General features: G+C 38.3%; 1 protein-coding gene across 1 annotated transcript in view; it reads right to left on the minus strand.

Annotated features, from left to right (window-relative positions):
- Window positions 1-12954, minus strand: part of c3h8orf34 (chromosome 3 C8orf34 homolog) — a 61030-nt gene that overhangs the window by 9750 nt on the left and 38326 nt on the right. The window contains exons 9-11 of the mRNA XM_008307769.3: window positions 8565-8650; window positions 8364-8437; window positions 1603-1729 (exon numbers count right to left, since the gene is read on the minus strand). Coding sequence (XP_008305991.1) covers window positions 1603-1729; window positions 8364-8437; window positions 8565-8650 — 287 coding nt within the window. The remainder of the gene's footprint in view (window positions 1-1602; window positions 1730-8363; window positions 8438-8564; window positions 8651-12954) is intronic.

The raw sequence follows: 12954 nt of genomic DNA on the forward strand, positions 1-12954 counted from the left end.
GCTTTCTTTCAGTCTAGTATAAATACTAACATAACAGGTATACTAAGCTAACATGCTAGCTTTGCCAGTTCAGTTAAGCTCACTAGGCCTTTGTGCTGTAACTTTCTCACTATATATATGTTTTATTTATTTATTTATTCGCAAGTTTTGACATGCTCTCAGTTTATGTTTAGCAAATTAGGTCAAGAATTTAGCCAGTATACCATTTTTTTTTAGCCGATTAGCATGTGCTGTTACTCAGTCAACATGTACTGTAGCTCGTGCTGGATGTTTTTGCTAATAAAAAAAAATCCTGCTTGGCATGCAGCTTGACTGTGTTTTAAATTTCTGACTCTTGAGTGATGGAGTTTGATACCCTTGATAAACTGTAACCAAACTTGAATGTAAACATATAGAAATAGAAAATTACAGCTTTGAAACAGTTTTGACCAAATTATTATCTATTCCTTTCTGACTGCTACTCCTGGGACAAAGTTTCCCATGCTAAATGTATGACCTTTGACCTTTCTATTTTTCACAAACAGTCCAGTTAGACATATGTGAAGGAGTAGTTTTACGCTCAACTGTATTATTTACATGTGTCTTAGTCCTACATTGTTTACTTCTACGTTGGTTCCACCTAAACATTTAGATGTGTTTTAGTCATCCATTTGATCTACTCCCGCTAAATCACACGACATGGAAAAAAAAATCAGCAAGTACTTGTGGTAAATCTACTGATGGTCAAGAGAAAAAAAAAGCAGATGGGACCCCTGCTGGTTACAGTATTATTAAAGTGGGATAAAATAAGGTTTACATAAGCTCATAATGCCAGTGCACAGACAAGGTCATAAAATCCCCATGTGACTGTCAAGCCTAGTGGGAGGACATGTATTAACAAACAAGTGGGTGACATATGATGGTAAATGGCGACGTTCCCTCTGGCCTCCAACTCCAGGCTTTCATCTGATTCATAAGCAAACACATGCTTGATCATCATGACAACAAACGCAGTCTGTGAGTCAGCCAGACGTCACTCATATCAAAGATGAGTGGTAATGATTCCCAAAATGCTACGCAAATTCCATTGTGTCAGAGGCAGCCAGTCTCCAACTACGAATCACTTCCAAATGACTCAGCAGAGCTCCGCTAAGGCTGTCAGAGCTGCAGCCAGGATGGATTCCTGGTATGTGAAAATGAGTTGCTTTAATTACTTTGACTATGTAATCTTGACACATTTAACAGGAAAATAACATTTTAATTAACCACGAAAAGCATCCGACCAAAAGCTTTTTTTTTTTTGTTTGACAGGACGACTTATTCCATATCATAGCTTCAAAACAAGAAAAATGCTGTTGATTTCAAAAGAAAGGAAGAAGTTACAGATGCAAACTGCATCCATCATAATATTGACATGTGTTTATGTCTTTTCTTCCTACTACAACTCAAAATGTCAATTTTGTTAGAATAAGAAAAATGAAAAAAAAAAACCCCATAGAAACAAGACTCTTTTTTTAGCAAGATCTGCCTGGTTGAGAAAAACCAAAGGTTCAAAGTTTATTTTTAATGTTAAACAGGTACAAGAATGACCAGACCCTCGTCCACACACATAGAGTTGCTTACCAGCGAGCTGTTTGCCCATGCTCTCCAACTCCTTGGAAAAGAGGGAGTCGCCCAGCGGTAGTCCTGTGTGCCCAATGGAGGTCCCACCTCTCACAGCCTTCAGATCAGCCTCCCAGACTGCCTGACGCTGAACAGAGGAAAGAGACAAAGTCACATTAGAGGAGAGACCCTTTGATTAACTCCTAATACAATTTTCAGCTTTTGCTGGAAATATTTTAACCATATCTACTGGGAGAGGGAGCAATTATTATTTTATGGGTTTTAGAAAAACAGAAGAAACCACAACAAGTGCAGTTGAAAGCTTGCAGCGCACTCTGTTTGGGGGATGATGGACAGAAGACTTTCAGTGGTGGTTCAGGAATTTTTAATATAACTTTCAGTTGTATGTGCACCAGTATGTTGGCACGGAGCCTGTCGGCAGCTAATCCTGCAGCAGTGAGCGCCAACAGACCCTTAGTCTTATTGATGGCTTCATACTGTTGTAACTGCACACAATACTGGTATCTTATAAAATAAAACTATAAAAATGAAGATTGTGTTCCAAAGCTTATAAAATAAAATCGCTAAAGTGGCAGATTTGCTCACTGTCATAGTCGCCATTGGTCTGTTGGGCTATGAAATCTGTCTAGCACGTCTACCATGTGTATGATTTGAAAAGCAGCCTGGTAGACCAGGGCCATCCATTAGGTTTTAATAATTTCATGCAAATTTGGGTTTTAATATTATTGTGAGCAGAAAATGTTTGAATAAATGCTTAGATTGCACAAAAACATTTAGGCTTTTTTTTAATATTACAAAGAGAAGTAATGAATGAAAAGCTGGCCTAAAGTACAGTGCAGAAAACATTTTTTTTATTAATTTATTATTATTAATATTATAATTTATATTTTATAACATAAAATAAGGATGGTGAAAACTAATTCCAGGAGTCATAAGGTGAGGGCGGGGTACATCCTGCACAGTTCAGTCCAGTTCAGTCACAGGACTGCAGGACACAGTATGTATTGTATATGCACAAAAACCATTCCATTTATGTACAAACTGGAAAACCAGGGGTTGAACAAAAGAAAAAACAAAAAAAAAACCCATCTCCAAGGTCAAAACTTTAAAAAAAGTCAAAACTATTCTGCAATTAAAAACTGCTTGAAGAAAAAAAAAAAATATAAATGCAATCATAAATAGTGGCATTTATCTAGAAATAGCTAAAGGTTAGCCAGAACTATAAGAGTGGACTGATTGGACAGACTTTGGAAAACACTGTGTTCCAAGTCCTGTAAAAGCAGATCAGTTAATTCTCTTTAAATTATATCCTGGTTGGGAAGAACCGACCAAGAGACCATGATCTGCAGACACAGGTATAAAACCTGTCAGATAAATCTCCACCCTCTGTCCAAAATAAGAAATGTGTCAAATAAAACTCCACCCTCTGTCCGTTTGGCTTACACTGTAGATAAGTTACAACTATTCTGACGCCATGACTTACATCACTGGATGCACCGAGCCCTTAATGAGAGACAGAGCTGACTTGACAAAGTGCTGACACGGAGTAAGGCTGTAAGGGATCAGTAATATACATACAACGCCGTCTTCCAACATCATTTAAAGACAGACCTGGGACACAGCAGGGCCTTCGTGTTATGACTCACACTGGCCTGAGGAGACTTTCCACAAGTGAAGCAACTGCTCACTGATAAACAGCACAACTTGATTCCCAGGCTCTGTGACATTAAACTGTGTGTCTGTCAGATACATGAGGCGTTCTGTCGCAGCAGAACCACACCGCCGCAAGCCAATGCTTAATTACAGCCCTCATAAAGAAGTGTGGCGGCTTCAACACTACAACCGAATCCCCTCCTCGAATTTATTTCTTTCTCTCTTTGGTGGTACACCCCCCAATCCAGAACCATGACTTCATCTTCTCCTCTTCCAGCTCTGGGTCTTCTCAGCTCAGGCAAACAAGGCCACCAACAGATTCAAGTCTCCCAGGTTTAGATAGTTCATTAAAATAAAAGATAAGATAAGTAAGTTTAATCTGCTATGACTCTTGTACATTTTGGTGAAGAACTCCATGTTAATAGAGTTTGATGCCATCCATAAATCATCTAGTTTTTAACTGAGAAATTAAACAAAACGTCTAGGGTTTGTTTTAGGAAAGGTTTAGGCAAACTCACAGAGGAATGTAAATATATCCAGGTCTGAGTTTTGTGGAGGCCAAGCACCAACTTTCACAATTCCATGACTTCAAAATACAGCCCTAAACCTTTACAGAGCCTCCCCTGTGCTTTACTGGACATAGTAAAAAGACATTAGCAAATTTCTCCTAAGGCTCCCACAATATAAGTTTTAGAAACCAGTGGATGTACTGTATTAATATATACTTCACTGTTTACCTCTGCATTTCTTATGTTTAGTGTACTGTTACGCTCAAGATCATTGGTCCACTACAGGACAGACCCTGCTGTAATTGAGACCACATCCCCTGGGGTTCACAGATGGTAAAGTTCCAGCTCTGGATAAACAAAATGGAGATTTTATGTCTGCTTAAAATCCTCTTCCCTCAGATAAAAATTCAGTAAATAAACAGACGTTTCCATCAAAACATGAAACTCTTGTTTGGTGTGAAGTCTGGTGTTTAGTAAAGTCATACGCTGCATATTTACAAATCACCTAAGATGTCAAGAAAATGGCGTATCAAAATAGACCATTGGGAAAATCCACATGAAACAATGCTTAAAAAACCAGAAACAAAACAAAACAAAGCTGCAAATGGATTTGATTACACAGTGAGGAGGAGATGCAATGAAATCACAAACACGTTTTTTTCCCCCTTCAACAGACTTTGAAGTATCTTTAGTTCTTATCGGAAACAACACATGACATGAGCACAAATTGATACAGAGTTTGTGGATTCCTAAACTGGATGCAGTTATATACACCACAGGTCCAGAACCACCGGGTTCTAGACTGGTACTGCTGTTGTGGTTCATTGGGATCCAGTGACAGAGAAAAATAAACAACATATTATTTATTTTTCATTTAATATCAGTGTCAAATGTGTTTGTTTGTTTTTTTAACAAAAAAGATTCTCTCTCAATCACAAACAGCTTTTGCTCCATGCCAAGAAGAATGTCAGAATAAAAGTCTTTTAAAAAGATTCTTTAAAAAAGATTAATGACCTAAAGGTACACTGAAAAGGAAATGACTCTTCTCAAACAAAAGAAAGTTTTTACAGTCCATGTTAAAGTACAGGTTTGTCCCCATTTATTGGTTTGGTACGATTTCTTTTTGGTGCGTTTTTTTTTCTAACCACACCCAGGTGATAGGTCCGTGAGAAAATAAGTTGCGCAAAATATTTCCGTCCTACACAGACAAAAGGCCTGTGATTCCACTATAATTTACATAGTTATTAATGTCAGTGGCAGAAAACCCCAGCTGTAAAATCCCATCTGTGTACGACAAATGAAAAGACCTTAAGAAAGAAGAGAGAAAAAAAGCCTCTAGTGATGTTTTTAGTCAACTTACAAACATGGATCCTGTTCCTCGCAAAATTGATTCCATGTTGGGAACAAACAAGAGAGAGAAATAGAGGATGTAAGTCGAGAGTTAAATATTTTATAGCCTACATGTGTGCGGCTATACGTGTGTGGTCACCAGCAATAATCAACACTAGCTGGGATTGGGTCCAACATTTCCCTCCACACAACAAGAGCTGTTTAGGGATGTGTGTGTGTGTGTGTGTGTGTTCAGTCACAGACCCCGACTAAGGTTAAATTCAAGTAGAAAATGCAAATGATTGATAACAAAATAATCAAATGTTTGCCAGAAATATAGCAAAAGTTGCAGCACTTGGTTAAATTAGGTTTTGGATTTACAAAACTTTGGCAAAATTGGGTTAAGATGAAAACAGTGCAAAAACAAGTTAAATTAGCGTTAGACCAAAAATAAATAGAATATAGCCAAAAAAAAGCCACATTTAAAAAAATATTAGAGTTGAGCAAAACACATAAAGTCTATTTTAAAATTTTTTACAATACCTTAAATTCAGATCTGACAAAAACGACAAACTGAGGAGCAGTGGGTCCAAAAACTAAGTTTTTTTTTTTTTAATGGTTCATTCTAATACACTCACACAACAACTTGGCTACTTGGTTCTGAAATATGTAAGGAGCTTTTTCTCTTCACGGCACATGATCCCAGGCCAAATGTTGAGTTTATTTTCTTGTTTAAATGTACTTAAGAAAAACAAGTGCCGTACATTGGTTCCTGTTTATACATGGAACAGCCAGGGCAGAAAAACTGACAAGTTTTTAATTAAAATACTTAAATTGTTTACGTATTGAAGTCAGCTGAAATAAACTCAGGACGCGGTGTTTTCTTCATAACTGATTTCACCGATGCAGCCTCCCTTCAGTTTGTAACAGCTTCAGAGAACACAGGGTGTGATGGAGAACATCCAGCTTTAATGAGTTCCTGTTCTTTGGGCTCACGACATAAACACCTAATGCACTTTATAGACTGTATTCAGGGAACAATGCACTGTATGAATCAGCCACAACTAAACAGGATACTGATAAAAAACAAAATTAGACTTTGATTTCGAAGACAGGATGGATGTGACTTCCTGTCGCTTAGTCACGGTAAAACAAGTCGGAGGAAAATTTGAGGGTTATTCCAAAAATAAGGACCAAAGTGAAGAAAACCACAAAATGGGTAAAGGACCACAAATCATACTGATGTCGCTCATTAAAAATACAGGGGGAAAAAAACATTTTAAGGCAATGTATCCACTTTGGCAACATTAACAAATATATATTACTATATATATATATATAAATATATATATATATATTTGTTTGCTATTCTATATTAACGTTTATTTTCTGGATTTACAATATTTTTTTAACAAACATGTTTATGTGTGAATTTTTGTTTATATTTGACATTTTCTTGTCTTAAGAGGAATGGCACTGGTCAAAGTTTTCACTGCCAGTTCTTTCATAAGCCTCATGAACGATGGATATTAACATTGTAGCAGGTTTTTAAAGGGTGTAAAACCATCCAACTATTATGTCACCTTAAATGCATAAAAAGCGTTTGACGAGGGGTTCAAAACCGGGTGACTTGCCTTTAGTTGCGTTACTAATGGAACAAAAAATAAATACATTTTGGAGAAGGCTAATTTAGATAAATAGCATTCAAGCTTACAGTGAAACAGAAAAGGTCACTTCCCTTAAAGGACCGTGTGTTTATAACCTAGTGTGTGTGTGAGAAGCAGCCAGGTGTCAAATATATGAATCCACACAGTGTCAACCTTAACCAGATCACCCTGGAAACCAAAATAAAAAAATCACCATGGCTCTGCCTTGTATCACACACATGGCATTGCATCATGCTAATTATTGCACATGTATTTCTAACATAAAAACAAATTTCCCCGAAGCAGATTTTACGATAGCAACGCCTATAAAAAGCTGAGATTGATCACTCTGAACTCACAGAGGGAACCCCAGAAGAATTTCTTGGTGAATTTGCTTCAGTGATTGTTGAGGAAAGTATTTGTCTTTATGGGGCAATTATCACCTAAAGTTGTTGGCAGCAGTTGGAGCCCTGTAGGGCTAATAATGATAACCATTAACAGTGTTTACTTTCCACCATCACCAAGGTTTTATTGTCCAATCCAAGGCCGTGTACAGTTCAAAGACAACTGCATTGACTGTATGGACAGCTGTATGTGGGGAACCCATGAGGAAACTGAAGTCTCTCAGTCTCTCTGCAGTTACCTCCCCCCTTAAACATTAAACTAATTAAAACGAGCGAGCCAAAATTGGTTCATATGGATAATTTGATGATGCAGATGCAGTTAAAACGTGAATAACAGTATTTTTTTGAAGACGTTTAAGGCATTCAATTCAATTTCAGGATAGCAGAATAATGCATTTGGATGTCGCCAAGGTGCAGAGAGCTTCTGATTTCTGGTTGATGTCTTGGTTCCTTTTGTCGTGTGGCTGACAGGCCGTGAGTGCAGCAGCTCAGTCACTCTCTCTGCGTCTGCTCCCAGTTAGTCTGGAGCCTTTCTGCATCTGCTCCACACACGCACCAACGCCCTGGCTCCAATACCCACTTTTAAAATAAGGCTGTAAAACACTCTGTCTAACATGTACGCTGGGTAATTATTAAAAGGTATTACATTTTTTTACTTTTTTTTTTTTTTTTTGGTGGGTATAATTATATAAAGGTAAAGGCGTCTAAGCTAACAGCTTTATTAAGAGCATGTGAGTGTGAGTTTGTGCCTGAGTCTGGTGTGGGCCACATTAGCTGCTCTATAGATTTCACGCCTGAAGCATGCGAAGGTTATCACGCAGTCCTCATAATGAACAAAAGGCCGTGTTCTCCTATAACCAGGCAAAAATTTAGCTTCATTGTGTCCAATTTCTAAATCAGTCTCAATTGTCTTCGTGTCACAAGATATTCTTTTATTTATTCCTTTCAGCTTCCACACAAGAGCCCTCAGAGGTAAGCAAAGTGATACAGGGCGATGTGGTATTGGGGTATCAATTGTTCAGCCCCATCAAGCCCTGTGTCAGCTGAAGAGCTAAAATTCCCACATGAAGATGGATCAGTTGTTTCTAATAACAAGACGCTTGAGGTGATATTCACTCAGCCTCAGACAAAAGAGCCCGTAGAAGAGCGGGTGACACAGTAATTGATGGCTGTATAGTGATCTTAATTGTTTGGTGATGGATGTAGGGTAGCACACTTACAGAGCCTGACACTTGAGACAAGGCGTCGCATTCCTGCAACCCTCCCACCATGGTGTCCAAAGCAGGCAGCTGAGCTGCTCCAGATAATAAAGAATAAGAATAAAAAACAAGAAACATATCAGGACATGAGGCAGGAAGCGACATGACAGAAATGCATCAGGAAGAAACACAGGAGAACTGGGACTGCGTTTTCAAACCTACAGGAGATATCAGGTACGGCCTGTTCAGATGTGCGAGTCCTGCGCTCCTCTTCAGGTCTGCGGTCCAATAGGCTGTCACCCTGCAACCTGGAAAACACAGAAAAACACAGGTTGTATACACGGGCGTTCATGGATGCCTTCGAGTTATCGCTCACATCAGCATTCCCCTTAGCCACAACATTGAGCTGCATGTTTGGAAAGTGAACGCCCGATAACAAACAGACAAGACAGTGGGTGATGACACAAAGGGAAGTGTTTTGGGAGCAGTTCCCAGGTTCCTCGTACTCCGCACTTTTAGGACAGAATCTGTATTTCAAACAAGCGTCGCTGTTTGTTTGAGTGATAAATGTCAAACACACTAGAAAACACAACATGTTCCTTATATTTATAATAAAGCAGAAGTGAGACGCAGCAGGATGACACTTTGGATTTGTTACACTGTCTTTTACACTGAACTTTACAAGAAATGTTAAAACGTAAAAGTTAGAAAATTATATTTTAAGGAATCCATTAGTCTTCAGAAGAGAAATTAGAAAATCCATGTGTTGATCCAGAGGCAAGGACTAAATGACTGAGTTAAGGCAGTAGGTGTAAAAATTACACCCATACTCTTAAGTTCATATTTCTGTCTGAACAAATTCTGATAATTTATGTGAAAACTCATAGTACCCATGAATATCGACCCACTCCAATTCTGCAAACCAAATTTGATTAGTGGAAAATCAATACGGCAAAAGCCCTGTAGCACAGATTCCCGGTAAATCACTCGTTCTCTGTTGTTTGTCATTATGTTTTCCAAGCATTTTTTCATTTAGAAGAAATATTTGTTTGGACTGAAATGGAAGCTGTTCTCAGAGTTTTTGGCTGTCTCTCCTGGATAATTAAAGATTTGTGTTTCCCATTGACGAGGAAATAATTCTGTGAATAAAAACTGCAGTAAGGGAAAAGTACTTTCTACAAAAACATAAAAATGTCACATGTGACTCAGGTGACAGATTATAAACCACAATTGTTTTTGTTTTGTTTTTTTTGTGTCTTTTTTTACGTGTCACGGTTTCTGTTCTACTGCTTTAACATGTGTCACGGTTTCTGTTCTACTGCTTTAGTCAAATGTTTTTCCAAGCATTATAAAAAAATGAAGTTCAGACTGAAATTTCAGCTGGTCTGAAAGATCTGGCCATCTCCTCAACATGCTTAAAAAATAATTGTTCTTAAAATTGATAGACCTTCAAAGCTTTTTCAGGCACATATTCCAGAAATAGAAATCAATCTCTTTTGACTGACTGTAAATTAAAACACGTGTTGATTAGACTGTGGGCAGAGTGCTGGGATCTCACTTCTGTCCTGTAGGACAGACCACTCAGATCAGGCTTTTATTCTTTTTTTATTTACACAACAGAATTCTGTCTTTTAATCACTACTTGTTCTGTCTGGAGTCAAGTTTCTTCTTGCGTTTGTTAAGATTCCAAGAAAACAGGAATTGCCCAGTGCTTTAGAGTTCTTACAGGAATATCTATACTGAAAACTTTGGGTTACAGATTACAGTTAAATCACTCATTTACCGTTTTTAGTCATAATGTGTTCCATATATTATAAGAAAAACATGTTGTTTGGTATGATACTGAAGTTGGCCTGAGAGATGTGGCCACGTCCTTGAGGCAATAAAAGATTTGTGTTTCCCGTACATAGAAAAATTGATTTTGTGGACCAAAAAAAAAAAAAAAAAAGTTTGTCAAATGATAAACATGTCACATGTGGCTTTTCTCTAAATATATGAACTTCTACTGAGTATTACGCACAGGATGGAAATAATCCAGCATTTATTTGTCTAACGCACATTAAATACAACTGTAAATCATAGCACATATTAAGCCTAATTACAGAGCACTTCTGCTCCAAATTCTTTGGCTGCATGTTCTTCCCTGTCCCCAGTACAGCCTTTAGGTAAAGACAGAATAAAATCAATTCCAAAACTTACTTGCAGCACAGCTGCATTTCCTTGTAGCCACAATGATCCAGACTTTTGCTGCTACAAATAACATAAAAGCAGCACACAGACCTCTTTTTTTCTCCTTTTAATCCTTCTCTTTGTCTCTTAAATGGACTTTAAAAGCCCATTAAATGCTACTTAAGATGGCTATCACAAAAAACCTTCTCTGAACAAAACTTCCTCATTGCTGTGAGTGCTGCCTTCCATTCCCTCAGTACATTCCTGATATGAAAGCAATTAATTTAATGAGAACTACAAGCTCAAAAGGGGTTTTGGGGGGAGATTAGCCATTTCCTCGAATGGTTCCAACAACTGCGGACTATGTCCGAAAATCTGGGATGCGTTTGCACACGGGAGGTTTTGCGGCAAAAGCACACAGCCATTAAAAACAACTGATTGAGTGCATGAAGGAGGCTGATGAAATGCTGGCGTGACCACAGCCATAGCCCGAGAGACAGAGACACGCCTGCAACAGACAGGCCACATGGTACTTTACACTTTAACCAACCAAAGGAAGAGGAGAGCTTCCTGACCTGCCACTGCTGGTTAGGAGCCACACAAGGAGACTAGACTGTTGATGAAGTGGGGTAAGTGGAAAAAAGAGAAAAAAAAGAATGCAGGTTGTAAGAGCCTCTCACACAGTGGGCTGGCCTTCAGGATGCAACACACACTATTAAATAGTATTAAAAAGAGGTCTTCAGCCTTCAACACCCAAAGTGATCATTGTTATCAATTTATCAACAACAGGAAGGCTTGATTAGCAGAATCAGAGAACAGATATATATTAAAAATACAGTTAAACATTAACTGCAACACCATGGAAACGCAAAGTATGCAGAGAACGATCACGATTCAAACACAGTAGCAACCACTATTCATTATGACATATATACTACAACCCTATCCATGCTAAAGCAGCCGCTAAAGATGAGTCTTTCATCAATTCCTGTATATCAGCATTGTGTTCAACTAAACAGGTTGAGACCTCTGCCCTATTTATCATGAGGGAACTTAGAGTAAGGCGCCTTGTACAGGGATTCTTCCAGAGCTGCATTTGAAACCAGGCCTTGTGAAAAAAGGTCAGGCTCCTTCTAACTGAGCTTTGGCCAAAATGCATAATTCCAAGGATTACTTGTTGCATTCCTGGTGGATTCCTGATGGGCTTACTCAGTAATATTCATAAGTGCTGTCATAAATTTTGAAAATTCTGCTGGCGAGGAACCAAAAAGTTGTCCTAATGTTGTGAGTGCGAAAGCATCTTGGTAGACAAGGAAAGATGAAGGCGTCAAATCCTGAGACCTGATTTACACACCCATTCAAATCCTTTAGCATGTCAGAGGGCAAAAGGAGGAAAGATGAGGATTTATAAGACTTCACACATTTACACAAACAAGCATTCAGGGTCACATTATTTACTTTAAAAATTAAAAAGAAAGAGTACTGCTCCTAGTACAGTGCCTCTTGTTTTCATCTTATAAATACCAAATATTTTATACATCAAACACCATAGGTCATTTGGGCTGGGATTTAAACCATCAACACTTTTAGAGCACAGGTTGCACAAAATCCATTTTTTCTCTGTGGAAAACAATGGCACAAGTAAAACTTTTTACCAAAGGTCTTTAACACAGAAATGTTGTGGTCATTTTATGTGCATGCTATTTGTAGTTTTTGGCTGCAAGTTAGTTATTAGTTGTATGCAAGAATTAGTACTTTCTATGACTTTTCTTTGGGTCATGGAATACACCACCCTTTAAATTGTAGATTAAAGGAGTTTTGTTTGTTTTGTACATTTTTAACCTTCTAGAAATGTGATTATTTTGCTCAGTGGTCTGTACAGTGTGTTTGTAATGTCTTTGGTAAGTACTATAGCCCTGAAAGACTGTATTTGAATGTGTCTGTTGAAGCAAGGATGAGTAGCTCGGTGCAGAATGTCTGTCCCTTTAGTCCTGTTTGCATCAGTGTGAGTTATATAATGTCATAAAGAATCCACTGAATTGACTCTGTCAACAAATCAAGTTTAAAGTTTGACCTGACCTGTGAGGTCAAATCTATACAGTAGTTCTATTTGCAGGTGTGACGCACAAGGCCACATGTTTATCTTCAGAAGAGCAAGTTTAAAGATTGACCACATACTGTGCTCTGTCTGAAAACCCCTCTGGGAATCTCATCAGGACAGTACTACTGCGCTCGGAGCACAATGCCTGTGTTAAGAATGCCGGCCTCTTAACTACTCCCTGACCTCTGTCCAAACCATCTTCTGTCTCAGTGATGTGCGTTTGCGTGAGAGAACACGCTTGCACATGTTGAATGTGTGGACTCCAAGTGTGGTCTGTGAACTTGTGCACAAACGCCAGGACTCTCACTAAACTGTCTCTTCAGAGAAAGAGCACTAAAGGCA

This window comes from Cynoglossus semilaevis, chromosome 3, assembly GCF_000523025.1.
Source record: "Cynoglossus semilaevis isolate Cse_v1.0 chromosome 3, Cse_v1.0, whole genome shotgun sequence".
Taxonomy (NCBI): Eukaryota; Metazoa; Chordata; class Actinopteri; order Pleuronectiformes; family Cynoglossidae; genus Cynoglossus; species Cynoglossus semilaevis.